Raw genomic sequence first — 18,441 nt, 5'->3', positions numbered from 1 at the left:
CCTTGTGGCATCAGTTGGCAGTCCCTTGGGGAGGCCGCGGTCGCCTGCAGCGCCTCTGGGTGGCTCGTGACCAGGCCCTCCTCTTCCTGCAGGTGTGTGAGCATCTGCTCCCTGGCCTTCAGCATGGACGGCATGTTCCTGTCCGCCTCCAGCAACACCGAGACTGTGCACATCTTCAAACTCGAGACTGTGAAGGAAAAGTGAGTTGCAGAGATTCCTTTGTTTAGAAATCAGCAGAGCCCTTTGCCCAGCTCACACTGACGGTGAAAACGTGAGCACAGACACGTCCTGCTTCTGGGGCTCCTGCAAGGAGGGGCCCTGACCTGGCTCCCGGATACGGGCCCTTCTGCACTCGGCAGTGCGGGGACTCGCCCTGGACAGTGGCCCTGTGCTGCGGGGCGTGTGTGCACGTGAGGTTAGCCGGAAGGTCGAGATGGCTGCTCTGGGCAATCCAGACGTCCTCCCCTCTTCACGCCCCTGTGCACAGAAGCACATCTGAGCCCACTGCCCAGTGGCAGGAGCACTTGTCCCCAGTTTCCCCACAGGTGGGTTTCATGTTGAAAGCAGTTGCTTTAAGCTGCATATTACTGTAACGGCTGTGTATGGTGAGCGAGGTGCTGCCGATCTGTTCTCTCAGTGGAAACGCATCCCCGTGTTTAGTGCATGCTCTGTCTTGACCTTACAAATATGTGCAAGAAGAACAACAACAAAAATAGGCTATAGGAAAATAACAATTTGAAATTTGTATTTACAAGGTGTTTAGAGACTTCCTGTTAAAAATATTCAGGGCTTGGCCCTGGCCGGTTGGCTCAGTGGTAGAGCGTCAGCCTGGCGTGCAGAAGTCCCGGGTTCGATTCCCGGCCAGGGCACATAGGAGAAGCGCCCATCTGCTTCTCCACCCCTTCCCCTCTCTTTCCTCTCTGTCTCTCTCTTCCCCTCCCGCAGCCAAGGCTCCATTGGAGCAAAGATGGCCCCAGCGCTTGGGATGGCTCCTTGGCCTCTGCCCCAGGCGCTAGAGTGGCTCTGGTCGCAACAGAGCGACGCCCTGGAGGGGCAGAGCATAGCCCCCTGGTGCCAGAGCGTCGCCCCCTGGTGGGCGTGCCGGGTGGATCCTGGTCGGGCGCATGCGGGAGTCTGTCTGACTGTCTCTCCCCGTTTCCAGCTTCAGAAAAATACAAAAAAAAAATAAAAAAAAAATTCAGGACTTAAAAAATGATCCGGATGGATTGTAAATGGGGCCGTGTCCGTGCCCATGTTTGCTGCGAGTTGCCGTAATCAGAGTGCAGCGCCTCGGGAAGGGCATGGCTCTCAGAGGTCGTGGCTTTCTGTGCCGTCTTCCTGAGGTGTGGGAAATCTGTCTTTCAAGTTCTGGGGCCGATCCTTGCCTGTGTGGGGGTGGGACGTGGGCCTGCTCAGTGAACTCAGTGAAGTCACGTGACTGAGGGCTTTCTCTCCTAGGCCTCAGGAGGAGCCCACCACCTGGACCGGGTACTTCGGGAAGGTGCTCATGGCTTCCACCAGCTACTTGCCCTCCCAAGTAACAGAGATGTTCAACCAGGGCAGAGCCTTTGCTACAGTCCGCCTGCCTTTCTGTGGTCACAAAAACATCTGCGCCCTAGCCACGTGAGTAGGGCAAGCAGCTTCCATCCCCTTGGCCTCCAGCTCATCCCGAAGGGTGACTGGTGTGGTCCTGTTACCGTTCTTGTTACAGTTCTTCCAGCCTGAGAATGTCTGCAGACTCAGAGCTGTGGTCCAGTCAGGGTTTACATGAGGTGCAGGGACAGGGGCCCCTTCGTTGTCGTGAGACCTGACTGGTTTCTCAGTGTTGTCCCAGAGGTCTCTCTGTGTCCGTGGACTGTTTGTAGAGTTCATGGAACAGCTGTGTGAGATGCCAGTGTTAACTTCAGGGCTGCAGGCCGACACGGTGGCAGCAGGACTCACGGGGAGCCCACAGGCTTCACTGCCCTGTCTGGGTGCCGCTGTGCAATCCTGTGCTCGGGCCTCTCTGGGACTGTGAATTTTGTCAACATTATTTTTCATCCTTTTTATCCAACTGGCATTGTTGGAAATGTCTTATGACGTTGCCTACTTTTAGTTGTCCGAGGAACCAGGAGACCGGCTTTGACCACCTGCTTTCCTACGGCTGTCGGTTCATTCACGTTCAGAACCCCCTTGGCCTTGATGTGGCCACAGGTGGCACGGTGGGCGTGACCTCTCTTCCTATACACACGCAGTATATCAGTTCACGAAACGAAATCTGTGCTTGCTTTTTGGGGGGAGGGGGCCTGCCCTGGCCATGCCGATGGCGAGGCTGCTAATGAGGCCTCTGTGTGAAAGTTGTGGTCCTAGAATGTGGCTGTTTTTATTCTCACTAGAATTCAAAAGATTCCCCGATTGCTGGTGGGAGCTTCCGACGGGTACTTGTACATGTACAACCTGGACCCCCAGGAAGGGGGTGAGTGCACCCTGATGAAGCAGCACAAGTAAGTGGGCCTCTGCTGGCTGCTCACGCTCTCTGGGCAGTCTCTGCCACGGGGCGCCTCCGTGTGCGACAGTGGCCAAGCTGGTCAGCAGCCCGCCTTGCCAGACAAGCCCTACCATGGGCAGAGACGGGTAGGAAGTGGCCGGTGCTACGCCTGCCCTTCATTGGCAGAGGGGGCGTTCGGCCGTCCCCCCACCCCCCAGAGATCGGCTACAGACACGCCGAGCGTTTCCCAAGAAAGGGGTGGCCACACTGTCCGCCACACTGTCCACCACAGTGCAGGACACATCTGTGGGAGCCACGCTGTCCTCCACACTGTCCGCCACAGTGCAGGACACATTTGTTTGAGCCACACTGTCCACCACAGTGCAGGACACATCTGTGGGAGCCTGCTTGCTCACTGGTACGTAGATTTTCTCAGAAAAGAGGAGTTGATACTTGTTCATTGGAAAGTAGTGCAGTTTGATTTTCTGCTTTTGCTTTTTTTTACCAAAAGTGGTAACAATGCTCTACTATACTATTCTGATGATTGGGGTGGAAGTGGGGAGTATTTTTTATAGCAGATTCTATTTGTAATTGTCAGTCTCAAAGATGAAATAAGATGGTCTCACTAGGCATAACTCTTTTTCATTAGCTTTTCCCTATAAAAGTTCGAGTGATTAGATGCCCAGTCACCGTAGTGTCGGGAATGCTGGCTGGTAGCCTGTGCCGCTGTCGCTGCAGGTCTGGCCCTCCGGGCCACTGCGCCCCTGACCACGTTTGTTTCTCTCCACTTTGACCAGGCTGGATGGCAGTATGGAGACAACCAATGAGATCTTAGACTCTGCCTCTCATGACTGCCCCTTAGTAACTCAGACCTACAGCACAGCGGTGGCCAAAGGTCCTCACGCACCTGCGTCTCCGACGAGACTGGGTAAGGCTGTGACACAGACCTGGAGGGTCAGTTATGCTGGGGCCTCCCCTGTGGTTCCTGTGCGCTGTGCTTTTCACCCTGACCAGTGTTCCAGCCGCCACTGACCAGGGCAGGGAGAGACGGTCCTCAGACAGGCCAGCTCTTGTCGCCTGGGCTCTTCTGGGCGCTTGAAGGCTGAATTCACTTTCTTCCTCTTTAGAGGAAAGGAGAGACGGCTGGGCGAGTTGAGTGCGCAGGTTTGCTTCCTGGCGTGCTGCCTCTCCGCTAGAATGTAGCCCTGCACCCACCACTGCCGAGTGTTTGTCCTGGGTCTCTGCCTCCCACTGGCTGATTGTTCTGCGAGCCGGCCTGGGACCCCTGGGACCCAGGCCTGCCCAGAAGTTGTCAGCACACAGACAGATGGCCGGTCCAGCCCTGACTGTTTCACGCCCGTGAGCCATCCTCCCCCAGAGAGTGAGCTTGCCTCCAGGCGGCCCTGGAGTCGGCCCCCGTGTGAGGTGGCTCTTGCTCCGCACCGCCTTTGAGGCCGAGTGCCCTTTCAGTTCCCGGGAGTCCTGGGTGTCTGCTCCACAGGGCTGGGCATCTCACGTGACCAGTTAGAGGAGTGGTCCATTCTCTCTGCTCACGGGGACACTGACAGCCCATCCATCAGGAAGCCCTTGTGGGCTCTGCAGCCATCTTTTCTGCAAGTTATGAATTTTGGAAAGTAAATGACTTCATCTCGAGCTGCCTAAGGCTGCAGAAAGCTCATGAGTCTGAGGAGAGGTTAAAATTGAGTCTGTGTGGGCTGCCATTTATAAATGCCCCCGTTGCTCTGCCCCTGCCCCCTGGGTTGACCGCTCTGTCTCTTTGCAGCCTACACAGACGAGCTGGGCGCGGTGGGCGGCGCTTGTCTGGAGGAGGAGGCCAGCGCCCTGCGGCTGGAGGAGGACAGCGAGCATCCTCCCATGATTCTCCGGACGGACTGAACCCGACCTGTGAACTCTGACCCCACGCAGAGAACACGGGCTGGCAGAGGACTTGGTGTTATGCTGCTATGAACTTTGACCTGAGTTGAGGGAGAGGATGGCAGACTTAAACAGAAAAAACAAGATTGTAGCTGTAGTCTCGTTCGCTATTGTTGAGAAATACATGGTTTTCACTTCAGTGGCTCTTCATCCTGCTATATGAATTTTAGCTTTTTGTTTGTTTCTCTTTTTGCCAAAATTAACTGTTTGGTGAAGCCCTTGAAATCTCCTTGCTTTGCATGCATTAATGTGCCAAGCCAGCGTAGGACAGCTAGTAGCCACTTCCTAACCGCGGTCGTGCGGTTGTTACAGCCCGTACCCGTGAGGCACACGTGCAGAGCGGGTCTGTGTGTAGAGGCTGGTTCTGCTCGGACAGGTCCAAGGCCCCAGGGCTGGGGTGGGCAGCGGCCTTGGGGAAGGGGCCTCCCAGAGCCCCCGTGGGCCATGTCTTTGCTTTATTTTGCTAATTAAATTCTTTCCAAATTGGACTCTTCTGGGATTTCTTTTATGGTGGACTTCTGTTTCTGGTCTTGTTTCCCGTGTGGATAGTGACAGAGAAGTTCTTTCTGTTACTGGAGCCCTTTCTTTCTGACAGCAGGTGAACTTGAAGGAATGCCTAGGAGTTCCAGGGCACAGGGAAGTGGTCTCTGTATAATTAAACCATCTGGTCTTGGCTCTCATCTTCCTGCTGAGCAGCGGTGTGTGTGCCCGGTTTGTTTTCTAGGGAAGCCTGCAGCTATTTCTGCGTCTGTACGTAGCACAGAATTAAAGCGTGGTGGTCCTGAGTTGTCCTCTTCGAGCCCCACTGTCTGCCTGGGGCTCCTCTCGCCCGTGTCGGGAGTGGTCGCGAGAAAAGCTGGTTGTGAACACCTCCTTCACGGCTGTACGTGTGCCTTTTCTATTTGGATCTTACGAAATTGTGCAGCGGAGTGCGGAGAGGTCGTGGTCAGAGTCCAGCCCGCCCGGCGTCCCCCGTCCCTTTTACATCATTTTAAACCTCAGATGCCTCAGTTCTGCGTTGCAAACCAGGAGACGTGCAGGTCAGGTCCCGAGGGACGAGGAGTGGCGTTGGGGGCAGGCAAGGTCTTCTGGATTCTTTGGAATGTGGCCGCTGAGAGGAGGGGTAGGAAGCATCCGTGTTGCTTTGTCTTCCCTTCTTGCTGTCAGGTCTCTGGGCAGAGGAGGCTCAGAGCTGTGTGCCTCAGGACGTGTCTCTGGGTGTGGCAGGGAGTGGCTCATCAAAGAGAAAGAAAGGGGGCTTGGCTGAGCTGACTGCCAGCTGTAAGTGCCTGGATTCAGCCCCAGGTCAGTCCATGCACCTCAGGCTGCGTGTCCAGTGGTGGCTTTGAGGTAGAAGCCTAAATGTGAGCGGTGCCCCGAGTGAGTGCTAGCTGCAGCACAGCCCTCTGGGAACACGGGCTGGCAGCCACGTGAGGCGCCGTGTCGGGTGAAGGTGGGACATGCTCTCACGTCGCTGGCAGGTCTTCCCTGCCTCCCTGCCGAGATGTGGTCACAGTGACACACCTGGCAGGATGAGTGTCTGCAGAGCCCTGAGCGAGGGTGCCCTTTGCCCTGGAGCTAGAGGGCCCGGTCAGGACAGTTGTCCCGTGTCCAGCCTGGAATGTTTCCCACTGGCTCCCCTAGACCTTCGCTGGCACACCTGTCCAGCGCGAGTGTCGATGGGAAAGCAGTGTCAGAGGGGTCTGTGACAAGGTGGGGCTAAGCAAGGGGGTCGCGTTAACCAAAGTGAGACCTGCCTGTCCTGTGTCCTGTGAGACAATCCTGACCCCGGTGCCTGCTGGTGGCATCCCATGTGTGAGGACTTGGGGAGTCGAGGTGACTTTGCTGTGTCCTGTGAGACAGTCCTGACCCCGGTGCCTGCTGGTGGCATCCTATGTGTGAGGACTTGGGAGTCGAGGTGACTTTGCTGGGCGTCTCGTGGTCAGAGACATGAGAGACATGAGGTTTCCTCGGTCCTTTGGGCGTGGCAGTCAGAACATGTGGGGGTTCTCTTTCTTCTTTCAGCCTCAGTTGCTTCAATGTTCAGGTGGGCAGTCAGGAAAGAAGGGCTACCTGCGCTCCCCGCTGGGCCTGGCAGGGTGACCAGGAGGCAGGTGTGTGGGTCCTGCCCGGTGTTCCTCCTCTGTCGTGGAAGCCGTTTGTGGCTGCATCTGAGGTACCCCGTGTGCCCAGGAGGGAAAACCAAGGGCCTGTCCACTGCTGGCCGACTAACCGTGCGAACTGTCCCCCTCGTGTTGCTCCGCGTTTCTCTGCCGTGAGCACCTCCTCCTCTGCGCTCTGGCCCCCCAGGCTCAAGGCACGCACCGGAGTGGAAGCTGCCCGGCGAACAGGCTGGTCACCTGGACACACCCCCGCAGAATCCGTGTGCCGATCTGCTGAACTCCAGACCATACATGAACTTTATTTTTTTTATTATGTCATATTTTCCAAATCTCAGAAAAGATGGTTTGGGGGAGCTTAGGAAACCAAACCCAGAAAACTTACTCAAAGGACTCCTGTGAATTGGGACCAAACCTTTTGTAACTTCTCAACAAGGGAACCAAGATTTGAACTGGACCTGAATCGGTCTCCAGTGGACCTGAATTCTCCCCATCACTGCCGCGTCCTAGTGGGGACAGTGAGAACGATCTTATCACCCAGGGTCGCCGTGATGGGTGACACCACACGTGGGCTGCGGACGCCCGCTCAGCACCTGACACTGACACCAGTCGTTCTTATTCATTTCTGGTTGTCTGATACACAGCTGGCAGGAAAGGGGGAAGAACGACAGTGTCATTCATGTTCAAGGTTGTATGTGGCCCCTTCAGCCCTGCCTTTCCTACTCCTGGGTTCTGAGAACAGCCACAGCTTTGGGGTGTGCAGGGGAAGCTTGCCGAGTCCGGCCAGCAGCCCGGTGAGGCCGGCGGGCTGCGGCTGCCCAGATCCAGGCACCTCTTCCCGGAGCAGACTCCTTCCGGCCGGATGGGACATGAGCTCCCACCTTTCGGCTCACCTGAGCGGCACAGCCTGGCCCCACGAGGACCCCCGAGAGCCCCGGCAAGAAGGAGTGTCCCTGCTCTCCCTGCTCGCCAGTTCATCTGGGGAGGACAGCAGAGAAAGGACCTTCTCATCTTCCCCGTGGCTGACCGGCGGCCACAGATAGAAAAGACTGCGTTCAGGTCACAGCGAGGAAACGGACAGTGAGTGACGGGAAGCGTGTTCCTGGCCCGTTCCTGCCGTCGCTCGTGGTCTGCTGGTGGCGCCGATGAGCAGAGCCACACCGGTTCTCCCCTGTTTGTTCCTGCCCGGGTCTCTCTTGCATGCAGAGAGTGACAGGGTCCCTTGTATGAACTGTGACGCCAGCACAGCCGAAAATCCAAATGCATTCTCTTACAAGTGTACTTAACCCCCCAGCTCTCGGCGGACAGATGCACGCACGTGGTTTGGGCTCTGCAGCGTCGGAGCCAGCCGTGAGACCGCGTGCACGTGGACACCGGCGTTCTGTTTGGGAGGAGCGCCTTACACAGAACCCTTCCCCATGAGGAACTTACTTCTCCCTGAAAACATGTAACAATAGATGATTGCCAAGCGGACGAGTTTCACTAATGTCTCTTCGGGTCTTACCCAGGTCATAATTCTTGGCTCGTGTTGTACCTTTACATTCTGTGGATTTTTGCAAAGCACAAAAAAAAAAAAAAAAAAAAAAGAATGGATTTTAAGGTGTGGCCGGCCCTTCTCCTTCCCAGGTATCTGACCCACAGAGTCTTTAACTTGGAAAAATTAAATCTTTTTAAAGCTCAGCATTTAAGGGGACTGTTTTCATTCCTCACCCCTGCACTGTTTCATTCTTTACAGAGTTGTCATTTAATTTTACACGTCTTTATTCGGTGTGTGTTTCCGTGGGTCAGCGGTGTGCACGGGCACGTGCGGGCGTCCAAGCCGCGGGTGGGTGTGCTCACCGCCTGCGTTCACACCGATGGACCAGGAAGTCCGCTTCCAGCAGCATCTTCTAACCACGGGAAGAAATCAAAACCTGCGTTCTGTTTTATTGGGGGAGAGAGTTGGTTTCTGATGTTTTTGGTTTTGGTTTTATATTCACTGCCTCCTCACAGGCTGTGCGGCTCGCTTGTACGGTTATTTAATGCACTGGGATTCTCCCTGGGATGCTGTGGCAAAACATCAGGATCCCGCAGCCTGGCTGAGGTCTTATAACGGCTTTTGTCCAGGGTTTGTTCTTGTCCTTTGTGGAATAGATGACCTGCCTCTTCCTACTAGAATTCACGGCCAGGTCTGAAAGACAATAAAATCTGACCCCCGCCTGACCTGTGATGGCGCAGTGGATAAAGCGTCAACCTGGAAATGCTGAGGTCACCGGTTCGAAACCCTGGGCTTGCCTGGTCAAGGCACATATGGGAGTTGATGCTTCCAGCTCCTCCCCCCTTCTCTCTCTCTGTCTCTCTCTCCTTCTCTCTCTCCTCTCTAAAAATGAATAAATAAAATTAAAAAAAAAAAAACAAAAAAAAGAAAATCTGACCCCCGCAGGACGGCTGGGAGAAGGCAGGGGAGGGGTGCTTCTGGTGTCAGCGGGCAGAGGGCCGGCCCACTTGGGGCGACGGGGGCCGGCCACGGGGAGACCGTGGTTCCCGCTCTGCTGGCACCTGCTGTCACCCCGATGGCAGTGCTGGCATGGTGGCTTCCTCTAGAACAGGGGTCTCAAACTCAACTCAGCATGTGGGCCGCAGAGCAAGATCACAGCCGTTTGGCAAATACAAGTAGGCCCCTAGGCTTACTTCATTTTATCCAAAATATTTTGAACTTCGTGGATTAGTCTGCAGGCCGCACAAAATTGTTCGGTGGGCCGCATGAGCCGCGAGTTTGAGACCCCTGTTCTAGAAGCACATCCTTCCTACGTGGAACTGCTCAGTCACAATTTCCCCCGAGGTCTTATGGTCTCCTCCTCGGTGAGGCAGCCACATTGGCTACCGGCGCAGAGGGGCGGGGCCCTGCCTGTGACAGGTGTCTCATGGCCACGGTCCCACTTGAGACACTGCACCTTGAATTCTTCAAGGAAGTCCACGAGACTCCGTCAATCTATCCATGTGCTGGTGTTCCTGTTTTCTAGAGAGCATTTGTGCTTTTCTCCTATTTCTTTTTAATTGGGTTAATATGACGCTGTCCTTGAGTTTCTTTAGGACAGCCCGGCATTTCTCTCTCAGGAGAGTGAAGAGCGGTGTGGTTCTTGCAGCCCTGGTCTTTCTGGGGGAGGCCCTTCCCCAATCTCGTCGGCACCTGGTCTCCCCAGAGCCGGGGACACGGGAAAGTTCAGACCAAAGTCCCCCCACGAGGTGGGGACCCGGCTCGGGGGCACATGCTGATCTCGTGGGGCTGAAGAACTTGGCAGGTGAGACAGTGCATATTAAGGAGAGAGGATTACAGAATCACCATCTTTTGAAACGATGCCCTTGGGGTGGAATGCCCTGCAGGGAGCGGACCCTAAAGTAAGCCCCTCAGTAAAGTGAAGCCAGTTTTGAGGAGAAGCTTTCAGCAGTTTCTCCCCGCCTGCCCTTGTCAGTGCTGTCCCTGCAGTGACGGGGTGGGTGCTGCGGTGGCTGCAGGGTGGCTCTCGTGCCCCGTTCATGGGCGTGCCGCTGGCCACCGGCATTCCATGGGCCTGGCCTTGCTCATCCCGTGGCCTCCCGGGAGAAATGCCGGGCGTGTTGGCATTGTCACTGGCGAGGTCCTGAAAGACGGGGAGTTCGGAGGTCGTGTCCTCTGAGCAGAGGGCAGGCAGTATGGAGGCAGGACAAGGACTGCTGCTCGGGGCCGGTCCCCACTGAGGGCGCTTCCCTGAGGGACCTTCCTTCACATCCCGTCTGTCAGGAGATGGGCAGGGCGGTGAGGGACACGGACACGTTTCCAGCTTGCTGGCTTTGAACTCGGGTATCTCTCCCTGTTGTGCGCAGAGTGGACAGCTTCCTCCATCACTTGGTGAGTGTCCCTGAGTCAGCGAGGTCCCTTAGTAACGTCAGGGCTCATGGATTGTTTTAAGGGCCGTGTTGGCTGTGCTGTCCCCATGGGATTCCCACTTCAAACCACCCCTGCTGCATGTCCACTGCGTCCCTCCACTCCGGAGTCCCCCCAAGGGTTGCTGTTGCCTTGAGCGTGAAATGTATTCCCAAGACATAAGCAGCCTGACCAGGAGGTAGTGCAGTGGATAGAGCGTCGGACTGGGATGCGGAGGACCCAGGTTCGAGACCCCGGGGTTGCCAGCTTGAGCGCGGGCTCTTCTGGCTTGAGCAAAGCTCACCAGCTTGGACCCAAGGTCGCTGGCTCGAGCAAGGGGTTACTCGGTCTGCTGAAGGCCCACGGTCAAGGCACATATGAGAAAGCAATCAGTGAACAACTAAGGTGTTGCAATGAAAAACTGATGATTGATGTTTCTCATCTCTCTCCATTCCTGCTTGTCCCTATCTATCCCTCTCTCTGACTCTGTAAAAAAAAAAAAAAAGAGGCCCTGGCCGGTTGGCTCAGCGGTAGAGCATCGGCCTGGCGTGCGGGGGACCCGGGTTTGATTCCCGGCCAGGGCACATAGGAGAAGCGCCCATTTGCTTCTCCACCGCCCCCCTCCTTCCTCTCTGTCTCTCTCTTCCCCTCCCGCAGCCAAGGCTCCATTGGAGCAAAGATGGCCCGGTCGCTGGGGATGGCTCCTTGGCCTCTGCCCCAGGCGCTGGAGTGGCTCTGGTCGCGGCAGAGCGACGCCCCAGAGGGGCAGAGCATCGCCCCCTGGTGGGCAGAGCATCGCCCCTGGTGGGCGTGCCAGGTGGATCCCGGTCGGGTGCATGCGGGAGTCTGTCTGACTGTCTCTCCCGGATTCCAGCTTCAGAAAAATACAAAAAAAAAAAAAAAAAGAAAAGAAAAGAAAAAAAAGTACAGACCAGACAGGTTGCTGCAGGTGTCCCAGGGCCCTGCTTCCCACAGAGCATCCCGTGTCCCGTTTCTCCTGCAGATAACACCCCAGCAGGACGGACAGCAGAGCCTTGCTAAGCTCAGGGAGGTGAATGCCAAAAAGGAGCCGGGGAAGTTTAGCAGGGCCAAGGTCGCTCCTGGGGAGGAGTTTCAGGACAGCTCCCAGGGGCCCCTTAGTGGTTCCCGGGGGAGGAGGGTGGGCGTCCTAGCCAGGGGGCACCAGGGTTCTTGATGAGATGATAGAAGTGCTCTGGAGTCACCTGTGGTGATGGTGGCAGGTGTCTGTCTATGCTAAAGACCACGGAATGTGGTCCTGTTGCGAGAGGACTGTGGTGTGTGAGCTCTGTCTCCGTGGCGTTCTTAGAGAGACCGCAGGGGTGAGCTTGGGTTTGGTCCCGTGTGGAGGGTCGCCCCAGAGCCATGCTGAGCAGGGCCGTGTCGTCAGCGGCAGAACCCCGAGGCTTCCCGATGGAGGAGGAAGAGGAGAGCCCTCCTGCTGTGTGGTCCCTGGTGCCCTGGAGCAAAGCATGCCAGGGCCTGGGTGCTGCCCTGCTGTGGCCACGATGGGGCCGTGGTGGCTACAGCTACCCGAGTCACTGGAGCGGCTAGGAGTTGACCAGGCACCGCCCGCCCATACAGCTGCTTGGGCTTCCTCCCGGCATGGCGGCCACTGGGCAGTCAGATGTCTGCCATGGCTGCCAGCTTCCAAAGAGTAAAAGTAGAAGCTGCCAGTTCTCTTTGCAAAAGAAGGAGCTGGCACATGGTCGCCTTGACCTTGTTTACCCGGCCGGGAGAGGTCAGAAGGTCAGGGCAGGTGGCAGGGAGGGAAAGGGACTTCACCTGTGAATGGGGAGCAGCAGGAGGGGGGAGGTGGGTGACCGCTGCCATCTTTGGAGACGACCCCTGGTTGTGCCAACTGCCACTTCCTGCTTGCAGCCCGTGGGGTTCGTGGAGTCGTGTCTTCCCAGCCCTGTTACGCTGGACATCTTGAGTCAGCTCATTTTAGAAACCAAGAAACAGAGCACTCCACAGCACCCTGTGTCCTTGTGCCGGCCTGGCCCCCAGACCCGATCTCCCCCAGGGCGGAGAAACCTAGAACTCCGACTGGGACGTGTGCCATCTCTGTCCCTTGCGGTGCAGTCGTGTGAGGGCTGCCTTCTGGGGGACCTATATTTGCAAAAGCCCGGGGAGAGCTCGGCTTCGAAAGAGCTCTGAGCCAAGGTTTGCAGTAGCAACACATGCTCCAAAGCGTCTCAAGTAAAACCTGGTTAAAAAAAAAACAAAAAACAGGCCATCTTTTTTTTTTTTTTTTTTTTTTTTTTTTTCCTGAAGCTGGAAACAGGGAGAGACAGTCAGACAGACTCCCGCATGCGCCTGACCGGGATCCACCCGGCACGCCCACCATGGGGCAACGCTCTGCCCACCAGGGGGCGATGCTCTGCCCATCCTGGGCGTCGCCATGTTGCAACCAGAGCCACTCTAGCGCCTGAGGCAGAGGCCACAGAGCCATCCCCAGTGCCCGGGCCATCTTCGCTCCAATGGAGCCTTGGCTGCGGGAGGGGAAGAGAGAGACAGAGAGGAAAGCGCGGCGGAGGGGTGGAGAAGCAAATGGGCGCTTCTCCTGTGTGCCCTGGCCGGGAATCGAACCGGGGTCCTCCGCACGCTAGGCCGACGCTCTACCGCTGAGCCAACCGGCCAGGGCCAAAAACAGGCCATCTTAAAAAGAAGATGCAATTACCCAGCTGTCATTTAAAATTCATTTTCACCCCTCATGTCCTGTTTGCCTGATTGATGTTTGAACTGGTCAGTGAATTGATACAATATTCCCTACGAGAGGCACCCCAGAGCCTCCGCTCTCATCCAGGGGTGTTGGAAAGACCACCTGGGAGGCGTGTGGGCCGTGGGGTGGGCCAACGTGGAGAGTCTTAGCAACAGGGGTGGACCTGGTGGACACAGGGCCCCCAGCTAAACATGCAGGTGCCTAACTGGACTGGAAAGAAGTGGAGACATTCTCGGGTGTGAACAACTCAGGCAAAACCGTGAGATTGGGCTGTGGACCCCGGCGTGGGGCTGGACCTTGACCATGAGATAAAGAGACGGCTCCAAATGGGAATCACTGAATAGCTGCCCCGTGGACGGGGACAGGGCAGCCCTGGCTGCCAGCCCAGAAGAAGAGTCCCTGGCTGCGTCCAGGGGCCTGGGGTCGGTGCCAGGGAGGGGGAGGAGGGAGTGGGAGTGATTGTGCAACTGGGACAGTTTCTATTCAGAATGATGGAGATATTCTGGAATTCGGTAGTTCTGTGACGGTAACACGTCACAGTGAATATAGTTAACACCACCGAACCACACGCCGGGAAATGGTTACAACAGGGAATTGGATGTTGTGTATCTTCACCACGATTTAAAAAAAAACAAAAAACATACATACACACACACACACACCGGAAAGGAGATGGGATGATCATTATCTGCAAATAATATGACTGTCTACCTGGAAAACCCAAGGAAACGCATGGGACTGTGCTAGGACCAATAAGAAGTCTCAGTCCGGTGTCTGGTTATGCAAGGAACACCCACACATCCGTAGTGTCTGCCTACCAGCGCCGCTTAGATAACACAGCGGTGGGGGGGGGGGGGCACGGTGGTAGGAACAGGACGTCTCGCACAACAGCAGCCGAGACAAAATTAACTCAATGAATAGGACTGTCTTGACGGGGGCTGCCCAGGGAATGCTTGTTGGATGTGTGAGTGATGACGAAGTTTTCCAGGATATCAAAGAAACAAGAATAAAAAGAAAGACTATCCTGTTTTGTTTTTTTTTTTTTAAAAAAAGCAATGCTGAGTCAAGACATTGATAAGCCTGTCAGTGAACAGGAAGATAGTGTACTGACTATGGAAACGGTGACAATGGCCTCTTTGAGATGACTGAACATGATGTGCGCCTCAGAATAAAACTCGGGGCTACCTGAGAGAGAACCGTCCAGGTGAAGGGTCGATGAGGTGTTCGTGGTTCCGTTCTTGTAAAATCGACCTTTCCCAAAACAAAGAGGAGGAAATTCCGTGAAACGGGGAAGTGTGAGTGTTGACGGGACACAGGGAAGTTACGCAAGGCCAGGGCGGTCACTCCTGCCCTTTACACCACGGCCAGTTTGGCAGGAACTCGAGGCAGTTTGGACGAGGTGTCCGTAGGCTTCCAGAAAATGAGGACTTTGCATGGAGCCCAGCGCTTGGGGCAGCGGGAGGCTGCCAGAACTGGGCGTGTGTGTCGTGCGGTGGGCACCGGATCCGCTCACCGCAGGGCATATGCAGCATCCTCCGACCGCCACGCCATGCCACGCCGGAGCTGGGGCCAGTGCAGGGCGCCCCGCCCTCCCGGGGGGCTCAGCCAGCAAAGCCTGGTCAGGGACAATGGCTCCTCCTGCTGACGCACCCGGACCCGGTTGGACCTGTCACTGCTCGGTGACCTCACGTTCCAACTGAGCATCATGACGCAGACAAGGCTTTGCCTTTGTGGCAAATCAGAACACTGGTTAACTGTCACCCCATCCACCACTGACAGGCGTGTGCAGGTCACGCTTTTGTGTGTGTCTGGGTGTGTGTGGGGGCACCTGAGTGTGCATATGTATTCTGTGTGTGTGGCTGTGAATGTCAGTGTCGCGGTAGGTGGCCTTGCAAGCTGAGGGTTGCTGTGTCGAGTGAAACCAGGCCGAGCAAATGGATGACGCCATCTACTACAAAGCTCCAATTTGCTTGTCAATGTCCTTGAAGAGGCAAAGGACACACGGCTGCACCCGAGAGGAGGGGGTGGGAGCCAGACAGAGGCAGCACCCAGCAGCAGGAGTGAAGTCACAGAGCAGAATCCAGGCAGCCCCCTTGGTCAGTGCCCGGGCAGAGGGTCCCCACCCCTGGAGGCACCACCGGCCCCTACGGAGACCCTTTCATGCCAACCGCAGCCCTTGAGAACGCAGTCTTGGGGGAGAGCTCAGTGATACAAATATAAGCCTGTTGCCTGCAAAAATCACTCCTGGCTTCAAAGGCTCATCCCGTTGTCATGGAGTTGACAATTCTGATAAGGATCAAAGGGACCAGAATAGACTCAAAGGCCTGTTTCCCACTTAACTCTTAGAATCCTTTCTTTCCCCCTCAACTTCGGTCTCTCTCCTTCCCTCTGAAGAATATTCTAGACACTGTCGTGCAACAATGCCAGCCCTTCCTTCTGGGAGAGAGCGCCCTCACAACCCTAACCCAATCTCAACCCCCAGGTGACCGTGTGACCCAAGCTGGACCAATCAGAATTCTTCCCTGGGAGTTTTCACGGGGGACAGTGGGAAGGCTCGGGCCCTGGCAGATGAAGGTGGTGTCTGAGCCAGGGTCTGGGAGTGGCTTTGTCTGCTGGGAGAGGACAGGTCTGCACCCAGAAACGGGGTTCCCCCTTGCACCTGTGCACGCAGCTTTGGCTGGTGAGCACACCCCTAGTTGAAGGTTCTGTGCAGAGAGTTATGGTTGCCCTTCCACTCTGGCCCAGCAGCACCCCATCTCATGGATGTGATGACCAAGGATGACCAAAGAAGGAGGCGTCACTGGCCCAAGTTCCCAGAAGAGCCTCGGACAGACGGACGGACGGCCTCTTCCTTCCTCAGGTCAAGGTGGAGAAACCCATAGCGCTCTCAGCTCCCAAGGTGTGGGAGGCAACCACACCATCAGTTATTAAACTTCCCCTGGAAGCCCAAGAAAACCGAGCCGGGACTGGATTTGAAGCCATCAGACCCCTCACAATCTTTGGCTGAAAAGGGAAAATTCGATCCGGGGGCGTTCACCCACAAACGGTGGAAGCCAGCAATTCCTGGGCGGATGGCGAACCCCACTGAAAACAAAACTTTGCAAGCCACAAAGGGGTTTCCAGGTCGGCATGTCCTGCCTGTGTGGCATCTGGCATCTACACGCCCAGGAGAGCGGCCTCAGGAGAAACCAACCTGGCTGGCACCTTGATGTCAGACTTCCAGGCTCCAGAACCAGCCTCCGACTTCATGACTGACACCCCCTACCTGCCCCCCCCCCCCGTGCCCCGGGGCAGGTGGGGAGAGAGATGTTCCTAACCTACACCCTACGGGCCTGCAGTCACCACCATCGGCACACGGTGTCTCAGGGACCACGGACCTCACCAGCCCCCTTTTGTTTCACAGGCAGAAGAACAGAGCTCAGATCAAGGTCACTCGGCCAGTCAAGAACCAAGTTGTGCCTGACCAGGCGGTGGCACAGTGGATAGAGCGTCGGACTAGGATGCAGAGGACCCAGGTTCGAGACCCAGAGCTCGCCAGCTTGAGCGCACGGGCTCATCTGGTTTGAGCAAAAAAGCCCACCAGCTTGAACCCAAGGTCGCTGGCTCCAGCAAGGGTTACTCGGTCTGCTGAAGGCCCGTGGTCAAGGCACATATGAGAAAGCAATCAATGAACAACTAAGGTGTTGCAACACGCAATGAAAAACTGATGACTGATGCTTCTCATCTCTCCCCGTTCCTGACTGTCTGTCCCTGTCTATCCCTCTCTCTGTCTCTGTAAAAAATAAAAAAATAAAAAAGTACCAAGTTGTCCGGGCTTTCTTACTCCTGGAAGCCTGAAGCCTATTAAATCCTTAACCGGCATTAAGGGACACGCATTGAGTTTCTTTAATCCTCCAAAAGGATTAAGAGAATTCCGCCAAGATAAGCTTCCAGGGAAGAGAGAGCCGCCTTTCACCATCACCAGCCTTCTTGTGAGCGGGGACCGTCCCCCGGAGGACAGCGCCCAGAGCAACCTTGGGGGCCTGGGGAGGGGCTCCACTCCCCGATGTCCTGACAGTGCAGGAAGGCTTCTCCAGGGAGACGCGTGTTCTGGGCAGAAGAAACCACATGAATGAAGGTATCATGTTTAGAACTGGGGTTCTAGGCTGGCCACAGAATTTTCCAGGCCTGGGGCAAGCAAGGGTCAAATGTCCAAAGGCCCGTACGCTATAGTCTAAATCAGGGGTAGTCAACCTTTTTTTATACCTACCGCCCACTTTTGTATCTCTGTTAGTAGTAACATTTTCTAACCGCCCACGGGTTCCACAGTCACGGTGATTTATAAAGTAGGGAAGTAACTTTGCTTTATAAAATTTATAAAGCAGAGTCACAGCAAGTTAAAGCATATCATGATAATTACTTGCCGAGTACTTTATGTCGGATTTTTGCTAAGTTTGGCAGAATAAATCTTTATAAAAAACAACTTACTCTAGTTCAATCGATCTTTTTATTTATACTTTGGTTGCTCTGCTACCGCCCACTATGGAAGCTGGAGCGCCCCCTAGTGGGCGGTAGGGACCAGGTCGACTGCCACTGGTCTAAATAGTCAAGGGTTGTAACTCAGCGAACAAACTGCTTCACTAACATGTTCTGTCTGAGAGCAGAAAGGGTGTGGGTAATTCTGTCTCCTGCCCTCCCTCCCTCCCTCCATCTCCACCAATCTCATCATTTCCATCTCCATCTCCGGAATACCCCAGTCAAGGATCGATCGCACCCATTTCTGGACCCCAGAGGTGAGCTGCGTAGAGAGAGGGCTCTGGACACATGCTCTCCTTCTGGGGAGAGGTATGTCTTGCTTGGTTTACCATTCTTGGACATAAATTTCTGGATTGGCGAATTATAATCTTATAAAGCTATTTCCAGCTCAGAAACAAAGGAGTCCACTGGTAGCCAAGACCCCCAAACTGCCTGACGTGCCTGGGAGGGGTTCAGAGCCAGGAGAGCGAGCGGGAGGAGGGGCAGCAGGCAGGGAGGTTCTGGGCTCGCCGTGGCCGGACAGGCCCCCCGGGTGTCACAGCTGCAGATGGGGAGGCCCAGAGAAGGCGAACGCCCCGCCCGGGAACACACAGCCTGCAGGGGCCAGACAGCACACTCCGCTGCTCTGCTGGGCGGGGTGGCGCCCACGACTGCTCCACTATTTCCTCGGCACTTGGGAACAGATGGCTTCAGCTCCCACCCACGGAAGCCAAACATTTTCCCTGGTTACCCTGCTAATTTGCTCACAAGCCTCCTCTTGTAAATAGAGAGTACAAAG

At 55.7% G+C, this 18,441-nt stretch overlaps 1 protein-coding gene across 2 annotated transcripts in view; it reads left to right on the top strand.

Moving 5' to 3' along the window:
• WIPI2 (WD repeat domain, phosphoinositide interacting 2) overlaps window positions 1-8,202 on the top strand; it is a 34,823-nt gene extending 26,621 nt beyond the window's left edge. Inside the window, exons 8-13 of one of the 2 annotated variants that reach the window (XR_010731093.1) lie at window positions 93-200; window positions 1,459-1,623; window positions 2,376-2,483; window positions 3,265-3,395; window positions 4,251-6,232; window positions 6,316-8,202. Coding sequence is in view for 1 of the 2 variants with exons in the window: in XM_066273456.1 (XP_066129553.1) it covers window positions 93-200; window positions 1,459-1,623; window positions 2,376-2,483; window positions 3,265-3,395; window positions 4,251-4,363 (625 nt within the window). In the remaining variant the exon portion in view is untranslated. Of the gene's footprint in view, window positions 1-92; window positions 201-1,458; window positions 1,624-2,375; window positions 2,484-3,264; window positions 3,396-4,250 lie in introns of both variants that reach the window. The other variant, XM_066273456.1, reaches the window with a different exon arrangement.
• Window positions 8,203-18,441: the final 10,239 nt, after the last annotated feature.

Source organism: Saccopteryx bilineata, chromosome 4, assembly GCF_036850765.1.
Source record: "Saccopteryx bilineata isolate mSacBil1 chromosome 4, mSacBil1_pri_phased_curated, whole genome shotgun sequence".
Taxonomy (NCBI): domain Eukaryota; kingdom Metazoa; phylum Chordata; class Mammalia; order Chiroptera; family Emballonuridae; genus Saccopteryx; species Saccopteryx bilineata.
This window is presented reverse-complemented; position numbering and strand designations above follow the sequence as displayed.